The sequence below is a fragment of the Mauremys reevesii genome, linkage group 5, assembly GCF_016161935.1.
Source record: "Mauremys reevesii isolate NIE-2019 linkage group 5, ASM1616193v1, whole genome shotgun sequence".
Taxonomy (NCBI): domain Eukaryota; kingdom Metazoa; phylum Chordata; order Testudines; family Geoemydidae; genus Mauremys; species Mauremys reevesii.
Genome location: NC_052627.1, coordinates 93,086,578 through 93,102,967, shown reverse-complemented (window position 1 = coordinate 93,102,967; position 16,390 = coordinate 93,086,578). Strand labels below are relative to the sequence as shown.

The following is a 16,390-nucleotide window of genomic DNA, read 5'->3' as shown; positions in this document are numbered from 1 at the left end:
TAATGTTTCTCTAGTGACTTTCATGAGTTAGCAAAAAGAACCATATACGCAGCTGGTAACCACACAAAGTTAATATTTCAATTCTTTACCTTCTAGCAAAGGAGGTTCTTCGTCAAAACTGTCAGCATAACTAGAGTGAGATAAAAACTCTGGATTGTATGTTGGCTGCAAAATCTGGCCTATGTAACTTTGAGAAGACGAAAGCATTTCTAGAGGAACAAAAGCATCAGGTTGAGGCAACTCCTGTCCCTGGCACCTACAACAATAAGTACAGTTAGACATCTGGGTAAGTAGTCAGTCAAACAGGCAACTTGTGACAATCAACTTCACAATAATCCAAAGCTGTCCACTGGTGTATTTCCTTTGTGATCAGACTACCAGCTCCCTCCCTACCTAAATACACTGCACTCCTTCCTCTTTCACCCAGCACACTGAATAAGGAAGGGGTTCCCAGTATAAAATTAGCTTTAATTTCATGATTACAAATGATCATAATACAGGAACACATTAGGGCATTTAAGGTTGCAGGGTCAACCTGAGGTTTTTTTTTTTTTTTTTTTTTTACTTTGCAGCCTCAATGACACCCTCAAGTTATTTATCTATTTTAATGGAATATATATAATTATATCTGAATGTATGTTTTTCTTAAACACCTGTAAAAAGTTCTAGCAATGTGTGATTAAAAATCTGTATTAATATCATGAGGCCCAATTATTTCCTAACTATTATTATATAGTGTATTTGTATTCCTGTAATGCCCAGAGCCCCAGCCAAGACTAAGCCTTCATTGGCCTTAGCACTGCACATAACTATAGTAAAACAGCCCCAGAGACTTTATGCTCTAGATAGTGAAGACAGACAAAAGGTGGGGAAAATCCATGTTGCTGATGTGGCATGAGGTACTGAAAGAATAAAGTGATTAGCTCAAGGTCACCCAGAGATGGGAGCTGATCACAGATCCACTGATCCCCAGTCTTAACCCACAAACCATTCTTATTCCCTGTGATTTGCAACATGGAGGGGGCCTGATCCTTGGATCACTTGTGCAGACTGGGAGAATTAATTGTTTCCCTGGCATCATGAAATTTAGCTGCAATAGTGCTGGGGATATGCAGCTGGGGAAATGATTGGCTTGAGGCAGCAGGGAAAGGGATTGTGGGGTGTATTTCCCATAGGCAGTGGTGGCTAGGGGATTCCAAAGGAGTTGTGCTGTCAGGGAGCCCAAAGGGAATGGGGGAGAGTGATTAACCTGGCTTTTAGTAGATCACCTTGCCTCTACAAACTCTCTGAGTAAGGGGGGGCATGGGCAAAATCCCATCTGCTATGACAACATAGCCTCTGTCTTCACGAAAAAGGTCAGCTCCCAGACTGCTGCACTGGGAGGTGACCAGCCCTCTGTGAAGAAATAAATTGTTTGGCCCTATTTAGAAAAGCTGGATGAGCACAAATCCATGGGGCCGGATGCGCAGCATCCGAGGGTGCTAAAGGAGTTGGCGGATGTGATTGCAGAGCCATTGGCATTATCTTTAAAAAATCATGGTGATTGGAGGAGGTCTTGGATTACTGGAAAAAGGATAATGTAGTGCCCATCTTTAAAAAGGGGAAGAAGGAGGATCGGGGAACTACAGGCCAGTCAGCCTCACCTCAATCCCTGGAAAAATCATGGAGCAGGTCCTCAAGGAATCAATTCTTGAAGCACTTAGAAGAGAGGAAAGTGATCAGGAACAGTCAGCATGGATTCACCATGGGCAAGTCATGCCTGACTAACCTAATTGCCTTCTCTGAGGAGATAACTGGGTCTGTGATGAGAGGAAAGCAGTGGATGTGTTATTCTTTGACTTTAGCAAAGCTTTTGATACGGTCTCCCACAGTATTCTTGCTGGCAAGTTAAAGAAGTATGGGCTGGATGAATGGACTATAAGGTGGATAGAAAGCTGGCTAGATCGTTGGTGATCAATGTCTAGCTGGCAGCCGGTTTCAAGCGGAGTGCCCCAAAGGTCAGTCCTGGGGCTGGTTTTGTTCAATATCTTCATTAATGATCTGGAGGATGGCGTGGACTGCACTCTCAGCAAGTTTGCAGATGACACTAAACTGGTGGGAGTGGTAGATACATGGGAGGGTAGGGATAGGATACCGACAAATTAGACAAATTAGAAGATTGGGCAAAAAGAAACCTGATGAAGTTCAACAAGGACAAGTGAAGAGTCTGACACTTAGGATGGAAGAATCCCATGCACTGCTACAGACTAGGGACCGAATGGCTAGGCAGGAGTTCTGCAAAAAAGGACCTACGGGTTACAGTGGACGAGAAGCTGGATATGAGTTAACAGTGTACCCTTGTTGCCAAGAAGGCTGACAGCATTTTGGGCTATATAAGTAGGGGCATTGCCAGCAGATCGAGGGATGTGATCATTCCCCGCTATTCGACATTGGTGAGGCCTCATCTGGAGTACTGTGTCCAGTTTTGGGCCCCACACTACAAGAAGGATGTGGAAAAATTGGAAAGAGTCCAGCAGAGGGCAACAAAAATGATTAGTGGGCTGGAATACATGATTTATGAGGAGAAGCTGAGGGAACTGAGATTGTTTAGTCTGCAGAAGAGAAGAATGGGGGGGGGGGATTTGATAGCTGCTTTCAACTACCTGAAAGGGGGTTCCAAAGAGAATGGATCTAGACTGTTCTCAGTGGTAGCAGATGACAGAACAAGGAGTAATGGTCTCAAGTTGCAGTGGGGGAGGTTTATGTTGGATATTAGGAAAAACTTTTTAACTAAGAGGGTGGCGTAGCACTGGAATTGGTTACCTAGGTTGGTGGTGGAATCTCCCTCCTTAGAGGTTTTTAAGGTCAGGCTTGACAAAGCCCTGGCTGGTATGATTTAGTTGGGAACTGGTCCTGCTTTGAGCAGGGCGTTGGACTAGATGACCTCCTGAGGTCCCTTCCAACTCTGATATTCTGATTCTATGAACATCATGTTTTGAAATCTTGATGATGGGAACCTCCCAGAGTCTTCCTTCTATCAGAGCCTCTCTCTGTGTTTTTATTGCTACTGCAACCATTTGGCTAGTCACATAAAACCTTAAATGCCATTGAACATTCTGACATCATTTTTGGCAATTAGACATTGTACTTTGTTGCTGAATGAAAACCCCTTTTTTAAAAAATAAATCAATATTTTCTTCTTACATGGGGTACTTACTTTTGGCTTCCATAAAGATTTTTATGGGCCCCTGAATCACTATAACCTTGATCTTGAATATCAGTGGCATAGTTAGACTGGTAAAAGTCTGATTCAGATTGCTCAAAGTTTGACATTCTGGGGGAAAAAAGATTGATAATATTGATGAAATAATGTTCATTAAAGTAAATCTCTATTTTTTTTTAGAAGTACTAAATAGAAATAACAAATGGTAAACTCTAGTGCCTAAAACTTAGAGGTGTAGTTCCTCTGGGTGAACTAACATTAATTTGAAGTGACAGAAATAAATTGAATTTGAGCTCACTTTTGGTATCACCGCAGAAATAATTTCTTACCTGCCAGCTCTCATGTGTGCTAGTGTGTATTACTTTCAAAACTTAAGGAGATAAAAAAAATTACTAACTCTGAAGAAATCTCATATGACTGCCTGCCTGGCAGTAATATCAAAAGTAACTCAGTAATTAGTCATCTTCATAGGCAACATCTCAGTCAACATTGGTTTAGAAAGATTCATTTTCTTATTTTAAAACAAAATGATGGCCATGTCTGAGACTCAGTGAGATGAGCTATTACTTTTTTAAAAAAACAAGTGGTTTGGGAATTGAAGACAATAACTCATTGACTTTAAGGCCAGAAGGGATCATCATGATAATCTAGACTGACCTCTTGCATATCTCAGGGGATAGAATCTGACCCCTATACACATTCCTGTAGTGGGCCCAGAACCTGTGGTCTTCGTCTAATTTCTAGCCTTAACTTATTGATGTTCAGTTTGTATAGTTTATATAACTATTTTCTAAGTATTGCTTGTTTTAATATACTGCATAAGTATCATAAAATAATGGTCTGCATAAAATAATGGTCTGCTACTTCAATTGGAGTATTGAAATTGGAGGACATGTATTTATTTTTATGATCTAAAAAGGGATGAAATATTGTATAATTTGGGTAATACACTAGATATACAAAACCAGTTCTCATTTACACTGGTTTTACATTAGTTCCCCTACCAGCCCCTCCAGTTGTGGCATAGGCCAAGCAGAGGACAGCAGACTGCCTGGAACAGTTTGTCTGAGAAAGATTTTTTACATCACCCCAGGAAGGGGAATATGTAGGGTGACCCACCTGGAGGGCCAAGTCATGGTGGAGGCTGAAGTTCCTGGAGTGAGAGGGGCAGCAGGATGAGAGGATGATGAGAGAGACACTGCCAGAGGAGGATGCGGCAGCTGGAAGAGCTAATCCTAAGGATCATCAGGAGGAGGCACAACTAGCAGTGAGTTGACCCTATGATAGGGGCTATGTTTTATTTGTTCTATAAAGTGTCATGCATGTTTATGGCATTATAGAAATTAATAAAATATTCTACACACTGTATACATCTTGCATTAGTAAGTCAGTTGCACTCTCAAATTTGACTGAGGTGCCTCTCCCACTCTAATTACAAGTAACTATGGTCCAATATACTGGTTCCAAACCTGCACTCTTACTCACTTTTGTAATCCTATTTTCTTTAATGGGCCCACCACTAGATTAAAGACTGAGTCTCTGTTGTACAATTAGTACAAATATGCTGATATCCCATGACTGGCAAAGATGTTGACCCTTGTGCAGCCTCCCAAAATCGTGCAGTTCCTGCTCAAAAGAACTGCATTAGTTCATGTGCATGCAGGGACTTAGGCAATGCAGAGCCAGCGGGTGAGCAGAGTTTGCCCCAAATGTGTAAATGAATGTACTAATTTGGCAAGCAGTCTAGAAAATGACAGCATTTAAAAGGTTAAACTCTTTAAAATATTTATAGAAGTTAAGCAGCCTGACTCATAACCATGACCATGTCTGATTTGTTTGACTTCTTACTGGATTTTAATATTTGATTTAGGATTTGTATTATTTCTGCATTCCTCACCTGGCCCTGCTTTCTGCTGTCATCCCACATTCCTGATTCAAAATATGCTTTTCACCTAGATTACTGTACAATTGCTGCCTAGCCTTTCCATGTATCAAGCACATCTTGCTCACAGAAAAGCTCTTTGCCTAAACAACTCATTAAAGTAAAAGTTAAAAATATCAGTAATTCCTTGGGGTGCACATGAACTGTGTATTCAAAAGTTTCATATTACATCCCATAATTAGATTAATCTGCTAGAACCTGATCCTTTCACTTATCAGAAACGTTTAAAGTACCAATCACATCATATATCAGTGTTTTCTTAACAATACACAAATCATATAGGATTCCCTAATTTAGGAAAAACTGATTTGTGTTTGCGAAAATGAGTAACTCATTTTTTTATTAGAGATCTGACACTAGTTCTGAGTTATGCACAATAAAAATTAGGAACTCAAATGTAATAAAATCTTAGAACACAATCTAAATCTTTTAATATTTAATTTCTAGCACATCTTATGCAGAGATGCTTTTCACATTGCTCTAAAGTATGAAATAATTTCACAAGCCATTATTTTTCAAAGTATACTAAAATCCATGTATTACAGAAGGTATACACTCAATTTTTTGAACAGTTTGGAAATAAATGTAGGTAACATACCTCTCAATATATTAAGTAAAAAATCCTCCTGTACACTGAACTTACATGTTGGAAAAACAACTATGATATGCTGTTGCATTAACAGAGATGAACTTGTGCTATTTATAATGTTCTAAATTTGTCCTTTGAACAGATGCAAATGATTGAAAAGAACCTATCAGTATCATGGACAACATTTAATACCACATGCAAGAGTTCACTAACAACAATACTAAGCAATCATTGGGAAAAAAAAGTTCTAGGATTTTAAAAGCCAATTTTAAATTAGATTGTAAAATCTTCAGGGGTGAAGTCTCTTTTTTCTTACTACATGATTATATAAAACGCAGTAAAATGAAGTCTTCAGCTAAGCCTCTAGGTGCTACTATAATAGTAATAATATATAGCATGCATATAACTTTCATTAATGCTGTATAAATGAATATACATATGGATGTGTGTTCTATAATCTGGGTTGCTACAAAACTTCTAGTATGATAAGGATTTACAAATAGGGTACTTAAGCAATCCCCAAAGATAACTTTCAATTGGCATGCATTTTAGCACCAGATATTTAGCCAATCATAACAATCTCTGCCTTTCTTGAACCATTTACCTGATCGTGTCTTGATGAGGACTCGAGCTGATTAAGGAACAGGACATTAAATGGGATGTATTACTGGGTCATTAATCTATGCCTCAGGTGCATTTTAAAATATTCAAGGTTAAAGGCCAGATTACTTCAATTTCACAAGAGGTGTATTAATGGTCCATTAATACATGCCCTACAGTGCTTTAAAGTTGCATAATATCGGTGCCATTTCATTTAAAAAAAAACCCTGACATATTACACTTTCACTGCATATACGCCTCCCAAAAAATAGTTGAGAGGTGAAGGATAGGAGAAAGTAGGAGAAAAATATAATAGTTTCAGCTAATTAAAAGGGTTTTCAAAAGTAATTCAAACTAGTATTTATTAGGGCTGCTATTCAGGGCTTGTCTACATTGCCCCACAGTTCTGATCATGGGAGTGTGGATAGCAGTGCGCACCAAAGTCCAGTGCTGTAACTCCATTGTGTGGATGCTGCACGTGAGATCTAAAAGGTTCCTAGTTTGCATTTTGTAATCTTTTCAAACAGGATTACTGTGAGTGAAATCGGAACCTTTTAGTTTGTGCCTCCACCATCCACGTGGGGGAGTTACAGCACACTGCTATTCAAATCTTTGTTTAAATAAGAGTTTGTGTTTTTGAACGGTTTCTTTCTCCTTTTCTTACTGGTATGTCCAAACTTTTTTACCTGTGTACCTTAAAATGATGTTGAGACCTGTATTAGAGAAATCCCAAATTTTACGCTATTTTATGGAATCCCACAATAACTAAAGCTTGCCAAAATTCTACAGTTATGTGGTTAAAGTTAATCTCACAATGACAGTATTTTGTCAAACTAGTATGAGGAAATCTTCCAAGTTCTGGGAAGCCAAATGGAATTTCACATTGGACATCATCAATAGAAACTTCATTATTGCATGACTAAATAGGACACAAGCACTGTACTAATTCATGGGAATAGTGCTTGCTTGGTTAACATTGTCAGTCTGAGGTTGAAAAAGATGACAAATTCCAGAATGGTATCAGCAGATTAGAGCAGGGCTCTTATGCACTTACACCAAATCGCCTGATGTTGACACTCTAGAAGTCAGTTTATGCTGAAAAATTAAAAAAATAATTTGTGTCAATCATATGGTGACCAGACAGCAAATGTGAAAAATTGGGATGGGGGTGGGGAGTAATAGGAGCCTATATAAGAAAAGACCCCAAAATCGGGACTGTCCCTATAAAATTGGGACATCTGGTTACCCTAGTCAATCAAAATGGGACATTCCCTCCTCCCCATCCCCCCTCTTCCCCCCCCCCAAAAAAAACCCCAACCCTCCAGCTAGGAGTAAGGATTAATTGTAATATAGTGCCGAGAGACTTTTCCACATTGAGAAGTAACTTACAACCTAATACTGAGAAGTGCTGAGCACCCATAACTGCCATTAAAATCCACTGGAGAGGCAGGTGCTCAGCACCACTCAGGACCTCTAACTGTGAGAACTGGGCCTCCGCTATGGAGGATTAAAGGGAGTGGTAAATAATGAAGGGGACAATAAGCATTTTAATGCACTCACCTCTGAAATCAAACCTCTAGGAACAAACAATGCAGGCCATATTTACAGAATGAGAAACTCTATCCTGGGAAACAGTGACTGAAAAAAAAATTAGGGATCATGCTGGATGATCAGCTGAACATGAGTTTCCAGTAAGACACTGCAGGTAAAAGGGCTAAAGCAATCCTTGGATATATAAACAATATCAATTAGGAATAGGGAGGTTATACTTGTTATTTGGCACCAGTGCGCTCACCAATAGAATACTGTATCCAGTTCTGGTGCCCGCTCTTCGAGAAGGATGTTGAAAAATTGGAGAGGGTTCAGCGTAGAGCAATGAAAATGATTAAAAGATTAAAACCATGCCTTACAGTGATAAACTAAATAGATTGAGCTCCTTGAGTCTATCAAAGAGAAGGTTAAGAGGTGACTTGGTCACATATGTAAATGGGCAATGGAAATTTGGTAATAGAGTCTAGCAGAGAAAGGTATGACACGATCTTGACTAGAAATAAAGTGCAAATTTTTAACAGTGAAGGCAATAATTTGCAAAGACTTATGGTGGATTCTCCATCACTAGACATTATAAATCAAGATATGCTCTACAACCACAGCTACTGGATATAAAGCAGGAATTAAATCAGGGAAATCCTATGGCCTGTGTTATGCAGGAGGTCAGCTTAGATGATCCCAATGGCCCCTTCTGGCTTTAAAATCTAAGAAAAAGAAATTAGAATACTCAAAGAGAGGTTAGAAGACATGGAGAACCATTCTTGAAAGAATAATCTTAGACTAAGAAGGGATCAGAGAGAAGTATTAAACGGAAGATGGAAGGGAGTCTGAGGTAAAATAAACACAATATGTTATCTTGTTTAAAATGGCTCCAAGGCAATGAGTCTGAGTGATGGGACTACTGTACCCAGCAGTTATACAAATATTAGCTGAATCACCACCGACTCGCCACAACAAAGGAGGCAATGATACAACTGGATGTATTTTTAAAACAGAAGTAATTACCTGTGCAGGCCTCATCACATAATACCTATCTAATCTAGAGACTTTTTCTATTCATAAGTATGGAAAATGTTAATAACTTGGGAACAGACTGTCATATGTAAGGATGAACATTTTATTGTCTGTTCCAAGGGAAGGTGACAACTGGAGCCACTAGAAATGATAAGCATGTTTTTTGGGGGGAAAAATGAGATTTTTTTTTAAAAGAAAATCAAAATGGTATTGGTTTTCAAAAAAATTTGTTTGTGTTTTCTACCTTCTCTCTTCCCCCCAACCCTTTCTTCAGTGACAAAATTAAAAAGAGACAGGGGAAAAAACAAAGTATGTCAGTTTTCAAAAACAGACATTTTAAAATTTTCATTTTTTCAGTGGGCAAAAGGCAAAACAGGGAAATTTTCAAAATGAAAATGTTTGGTAAAAAAAATCTGGTTTTGAAAAATTGTAATTAAACATTTCTATTTGCTCTAGTGAGGACAAGAGAGAGCGATGATCGAAATGGATTGTTTGGATTATAAAGGTGCTATCTTATACTATATTCAATATTATGTTTCTTTGTTAGCATGGAGAATCAGTTATGATTATCAGATCAGTTATTCGATAGGTTTTTCAGATGATTCAATTGATCACATTAAGGAATAATTCAATAGTGAAAAGTAAGTTTAATTACTTACATTTACAGGCAATATTGATAATTTTATAAATGGAACATTATTAAAATTTGCTACTATAGAACATAGGGTAATTTAATTATTTAATAGTTATGTAGTTTAATACTGCTATTAAATAATTATTTACTGAATTATTTATTTACCATATAAAGTGTATACTAAATTATTATTATTTATTCCCAGCATATGCCTGCTAACTGAATATATGCTAAGGGTCAAAAAATTATTGCAGAAATACCCAGAGTAGTAACTTCACACTTATGAATATCTACAGAGCACAAACAGTTTGATAGACTTTGAATACACAGGTAGAAGATATGGGTTTCCTGCTCTAAAGATCTTATAAAGCAAGGCAGACGTATACACAAAGGATATGGGAAGTTAGATGATTGACTAGCGATGCTTAGCAAGCCCCATGCTGCATGGCTGCAGTTGGCCTTTCTCAGCTGTCTTGGGCTGGCAGGGCTTGGGCTGTGGGGCTAAAAATTGCAGAGGAACCACCTGTTGTTAGTGCTGCTGTGTGCCTGTGCGTTGCTCCTCTGCTGTTCATGGCGCTCCTGCATTAGCTGCACCAGCATAGCTTGGAGCTTGTGGATTCAGCAGACCTTGATGTTACTCTTAGGGAAAGACCTCAGGCTCAGTTCAGTGGCAAAGGTGCTTGGCCAGGTTTATTGTCAACAAAGCATCGTCCTAGAGCACCACAGAAGCTACAGGTACTCTAACATATATATGCCCATGACAATCAACATAACATGATTTTTGTCCCCTAGGCCAATACAAAAATGACTTATTTTATACATTGAAACAAACAAGTTACATATTACACTCCAGATGTTGTTACCATCTTGTACCTCATAGTTCACAAAAAATAGCCTGATCCCTTATTCTGTCATCCCATCCTTATCTTTGCGAGGGGCTGTGTGCTCTTGTACCATCCTCTCCTATCAGAATGTGCTTACTTGATTAGCTGATACGTAGATGTTACTATTCTGATAAGGCCTATTTTGGTTCATTCAGGGAATGCAGAGGAATAAAAATTTGGCCACTTTTGGAGGGGCATTTTCTGTGCCCCTGAGGCGGAGAAGCTGGCTTCCCCCGACCCCTTCCCTGGCAGCCAGAGGAGCTGGTTCTCACCTCACGGCCCCATGGTCAGAGGAGCTGTCATCTCCTGCCTTGGTCCAGGGCCAGAGGAGTTTGCTTTTCCTGCCCTGGCCCCAGAGGAGATCTGTGCCCCTCTGATTGGGGGACCTGCGCCCCTGCTTCCCCTCTCAGTGTACACCTCTGGTTCACTGCCTTTGGTTCATAGTGTTAACCATGCCTAGGAGAGGATAGGGGAGGGCTCCAGCAAGGCCTATGCAACCATTAACAACTTCAATTAAATCAGTGATGAAGACTGGATTCTTTTCTGCTGGATCCTTTCCTTTGTGCTGCCCCCTTAGAGTCTATCCCTTTTGACTCCCTGAGAATGTATTTGTTTCTGTGTTTTGCAGATGTGTGATCCATACCAGCCTCTACATTTGAGGAAATTAAATGACAAAATGACCACATACATCAGTTTATAAGCATATAAAGGAGAAAGTGAATATAAACCCCAGAAGAACTTTAATGCTTCAAGGCTTCAGCCGGCCACCTACAGGAGTTGGGAGGAGTTTCTCTGCCTCCTACAAAAATTTATTCTGTTTTGGGTTTTTTTTGGTGGGGGGCAGGGAGCTTGGTCTCTTTCCTATGAAGCACCAGGGATGGCCATGCCTAGAGATGGGACACTGGGTGGGGTAGACTGGGCTCTAAGGTGGCACTAAGCATTCTCTGTCTCAGCTGCTTACCTGGCTGGTTCTTGCTCACATGCTCAGGGTCTAACTGATTGCCTTATGAGGGGTTGGGAAGGAATTTTCCCCCCAAGTCAGATTGACAGAGACCTTGGGTGCTGTTCGTGGCCTGTAATATACAGGAGATCAGAGTACATTATCCCTTCTGGCCCTAAGCTCTATGACACTCTATGAATGTAAAATAGAGATTTATATTTAGGGAAGAAAAGAACAGCATGGTTAATATTTGAAGTGTATTTGTTTCTATTGTAATTGTTTTCTCTTTATGTTGTATTTACAGTTATATTAAAATAATCAGTAATACAAGTAACATTTCAAATAGATTCATAATAAAAGTAATGTGCTTTTCATCCATAGATCTCAAAGTGCTTTTCAAAGGAAGTAAGTACCCTCTTTGTTTTACAGATGGGGGAACTGAGGCACAGAGAGGTGAAGTGAATTGCCCAAGGTCACTCACCAAGCTAGTGGAAGACTGGGAGCAGAACCGATGTCTTTTGAGTCCCAGTCCAGTGCTCTATCCACTATTAATAGAGGTATGGTGTTTTACCAAATAATCTGTGACTGTTTCTAGAAGAAACCTTGAACAAACTCCTGGGACTGTTTGCAGGAAAAGCTGTGACATTATTTTGAAAAACACTATTAAGATACTCAAGTTAATGTTTGAAAAATAGGCTGCATTGTATTTTTGCTTTTCACAACATTCTTAATGGATCCACAACTGCTTGAATAACACATCCTACATAATCATAATGATCCCACTGAAATTGTATTGGGATCAAGAGACTTGGTAGCATTTTAATGGAAGTTTCTTATACCCTTCCACTGAGGTTATGAGACTTCTAAGGCAGGGTCGCCTGGGGGGAGGGTGGGCAAGTGGGGCAATTTGCCCCAGGTCCCGGGTCCCACAGAGACCCCCATGAGAGTTTTTCAGGGCCCTTGGAGTGGGGTCCTTCACTCGCTCCGGGGGCCCCGGAAAACTCTCGCGGAGCCCGGGCCCCCAGAGCTTCTTCCGCTCCGGGTCTTCGGTGGCAATTCAGCGACGGGGGGTTCTTCCGCCCCGGGACCCGCCACCAAAGTGCCCTAAAGACCCGCAGCAGGGGGTCCTTCCACCCCGGGACCCGCCACCGAAGTGTTGGGTCTTTGATGGCAATTCGGCGGCAGGGGCCACCCTAGGCCCCACCCCAGGCCCCCTGAATCCTCTGGGCAGCCCTGTTCTAAGGTATCACTGTAATGATTTCTTTACAATAGCATGCACAAACACTGTATATTACATTAGCTAGAAAACAGCAGCTACAGGGGGTCTGTGTTAATAATCAATGGATTAAGAGTTGCCCAAAGGGAGTGTAAACTACAGAAGATTTGTTCTAATTTTTGGAAAAAATACATACACAGGACTCATACTCCTAAGGGGAGGCACAGCAGCATGGGAATTTTGGAGTAAAATCTCAGCTTCCTACCTGAATTTAAGTAGGGGCAGATCAGTATAGTTGGGCTCAGAGCCTTGTAAAGGAGCTGGACTGCTTTCAAGGGAAAAAAACCAACTTGGTTGTTTGTAAATGAGGACAGGGAACTCTGGAGACACAAGATGCTTTGTATATATTACTTTGTGTTTATATTGCTTGCTTAGAATTTAAACAATGTTACACTTTGTGAACCAAATATGGCTAGAGACTGTTGGTTAGTGTTATTTTGGTTCCACCTGGTGGGGGGAGTGGGGAACCCAAACCTTGTGAATAAACCTAAAACACCAGAGACAGTTTTCACTGATTAATCTGGGACTCCTGGTGAATTTCTGTTTAGCTGAGTGGACCCTGACCTTGTCAAAAATTGGAACGCACAGATAAAATGCAGGTTACAGTGGAAGGAAAACAGTCAGTCAAAACTGAATCACTGGTAGGTGAAATATGAACCAAGGATGGCCCATGAGCTGCACATATGTAGTTCATGGCTACTTTGTCAGGTAGTCACTAGAAAGAATATGTCAGGTGGGGTGAAAGCTTCAAGCAAACAAAGACATATGCGGTATTCCCCCCCTCCTTCCAACCAGAGGAGTAAGAGAGGGTTAATATGACTGTATAAGGAGTTACATGGACAGGCAATATGGACATGAAAAGAAATGGAACCACATACCAATCAAGAACCAAGTCTTTAACCACTATTGCACAGTAGGGTGCCAAATCAGACACCAGAGAGAGCAGAGACTGCAGGAATCTGACCCTCCAGGATCATAATGCAAAGGGCCCAGCCTTATCAGAAGTGACATAGGTCACAGAGTGTATACTCAAACATATTCCAAATAACAGATTGGCATTGCAGTAGGACACACTGTCAGCAAAGGCATAAATTGGTAGCACCATCTATAGTTAAGGTTGACCAACACTCTCCATTATAAGAGCTGGTTTTCTGTTACTTTAAACTTTGCCAAATCTTAAATGCTCAGGCTGAAAATTTCCCATACCAAGTGTCTGCCTCAAGCTGAATGTTTTTTTAAGCTTCAGCAAGAATAGTTCACCCATTACTGAGAATGAGTTTAGAGAAAAATAAGTTGTGGAAAAAACGGTATGTGATCTTGCAATTACAGACTATATTATAATGCGTACTCACAATTATTGTTATTTATTACTTGTATTTGTTTGCATTATTTGTTCAAATTAAGGTTGCATGGACACACTTAATTCTGACATTTCCTAACTTTTGAATGCTTAACACACAATCTTAACATTTTTAATGTAGTACTTGTGCTACTGTAATATAAATAATAAATACACACATGTAATTGGCTAGATATCCATACCATTTGATATCCATGCCATTAGGATCACACCAACTGGCCAAAAGTCAATAGCAAAAGTTTGACAGACAATTATGTCAGAGCATCCAGAGCATCCACAGAGAGCAGACGAAGTTATTTGCAGCAAAGAACAAATAACATGGTGATTGTGTGAATATCCAGAGGCAAAATTGGCAGTGGGAAAAATGCACTTAGGAATGTTTCTTAAAATGATCATTGTTCAATGTAAACTTTGCTAGAGTTGGTTCCAAATGAGAGAGAAATCAGTCTGAGTTTAAACTTTGCTGGCAATTAAAAGAAGAGGAAGAGGTAAGAAAGCTCAATTTATGGTCCGGTTTGTATCAATTTACCACTTTCAAAGCAGACATATCTGATAAAACTCAGTTATTTTCAGAAAACATGTTAAACAGTTCCTGATTATCATTTAGGGCTGCAGCAATCCCCCCAAACTGTGCTGTTTCCCAAAACAGTGGCAGACAGAGTACCTGCCCTGAAGATCATGCAATCTAACCAAAATAGATATTGCCTGCTTGTAGGAAAGTCACCGATCATAGGCCAACCATCATAAGCTTAAGAAAGATTGAGTGAGGGAAATCTTTGCTTAAACTTTCTCTGAAAAAAACAAACACATTGTGTTGCAATAATTATCCACAAAATGGTAGGATTTTAAGAATCAAACCACTCTGGACAGACAGGATCCTTCAAGCCATCCCTTTGGGATATCTTTTATATCTATATCTATAGATAGATAGATATCTTAGAAACAATCCTCCCTCTTCAGAATGTTCAAAAGCATTTGGTTTACTTGTGACTCATATCTGGGATTACTAGCAATCTGAGATTATAATTGACTGCCTCTGTCCATTGGATAAATCTAGCTGTATAACACAGACAATTTACTCTGAGAGAAAAGCAATTAAAATAGGGATTAATGACCTTGACCTGATCTGTGTCTGGAGGGAATTAAATGGAAATAGCAGGGAACATGGATTTTATTCCTTCAGACATGGATCATATGCACTCATAGATTACTGATTTGATCCTCCCAAATGCCCCCACATAATGTGACCTCATGAACAAGCAGCAAAATGAAAATCTCTGACCATGTCATAATTTGTCATTTATGTTTCCATTTCAGGCATGGAAGACCTAAAGAAAAGAAGGTGTGAGAATACTTTCCTCTTCCAATAACTTTGGTTGGAGAATTACTTTGAAGATGTATTTAATGAATAGAAGCATAATGACTGTATTATAGGAATCAAACTGTGTTATACCATGGCTGGGGGACTATTGCACTAAAGGACATTCTCCCAGTATGGTAAACTTTTCTATGTAGGTGGGCTCTTGGGCACAGTAATGAAATCCCAAGGCCATGGTTTTTCAAGCTTGAATATTTAAATTTAATTGCCTTAATCCATATTTAGGTACCCAAATAATTAGCCTGATTTTTCAGAGACACTGGAGCTCCCACTGATTTCAGTATGTCCTGACACTAATGCATGTTATGTTCATGGTTGTAACATTTATTTTGCTGTCTCTTGACAAGCCCTCCTCAAAATCAATGATCCTGGCTTAAAAGGTTGAGTGTAAAAGCCTGTTGAAGTGATATACTTGGAAGAGGGTACATGAGAAGGCTGGATTCCTTTGTGGGTTTGAAACTTGCATCTGTACTGCACAAAATCAACACCTATATTCTGCATAGGCCACCATAATGCCAAGTGTCATGCACAGGCCTGGGAATGTGGTTGACTTCTGCACTCTCCTCATTCAAATACTTCTCAGAGACCCACTTCCTCTGTGAGGCCCACATATTAAAAATATATAAGGATAAGGACATATACACAGATTATATGAAACCTTCTTGTGGCCATTCAGCACATTTTTTTCTGTCTTTGTCTCAGATAGTGGTATCTCTTGGACTGTAAACTGGGACACAACTTCTGTACAAGATTCAAAGCCCGTGAGTCTCAGTGGTGTCATGAAACATGGCTTGCTTGCTGTGTATGTGCCAAAGGGTCAAATGTACCACATCAGGAACAGTGATCAAAGGATCACCCTCTACTGCCACCAAAATATTCTGTGCAAAGTGACAGAAAATCGGGACATTACCATGCCCACAAGCTTTGCAGAATGACAGGTGTGTGTGCTGCATCACTGCTGTGGGATTGCGTGCCTTTGTTCACACCTTACATTACACAAGCCTTCAGTTGCCATGATAG

The 16,390-nt window shown here is 39.8% G+C and overlaps 1 protein-coding gene and 1 long non-coding RNA gene across 5 annotated transcripts in view; one reads left to right on the top strand and one right to left on the bottom strand.

The window, feature by feature from the left end:
• The window catches only part of YIPF7 (Yip1 domain family member 7), a 41,011-nt gene that overhangs the window by 12,174 nt on the left and 12,447 nt on the right, over positions 1-16,390 (bottom strand). For 2 of the 4 annotated variants that reach the window (XM_039542355.1, XM_039542358.1), the window contains exons 2-3: positions 3,197-3,313; positions 90-256 (exon numbers count right to left, since the gene is read on the bottom strand). In XM_039542355.1, coding sequence (XP_039398289.1) covers positions 90-256; positions 3,197-3,313 — 284 coding nt within the window. Of the gene's footprint in view, positions 1-89; positions 257-3,196; positions 3,314-4,321; positions 4,441-16,390 lie in introns of those variants that run through there. The other 2 variants (XM_039542356.1, XM_039542357.1) reach the window with 2 other exon arrangements.
• Positions 156-11,149, top strand: LOC120407034. Its single transcript, XR_005599756.1, has 4 exons — positions 156-286; positions 4,296-4,469; positions 9,355-9,403; positions 11,045-11,149. It is a non-coding gene; the product is annotated as an uncharacterized LOC120407034 (long non-coding RNA).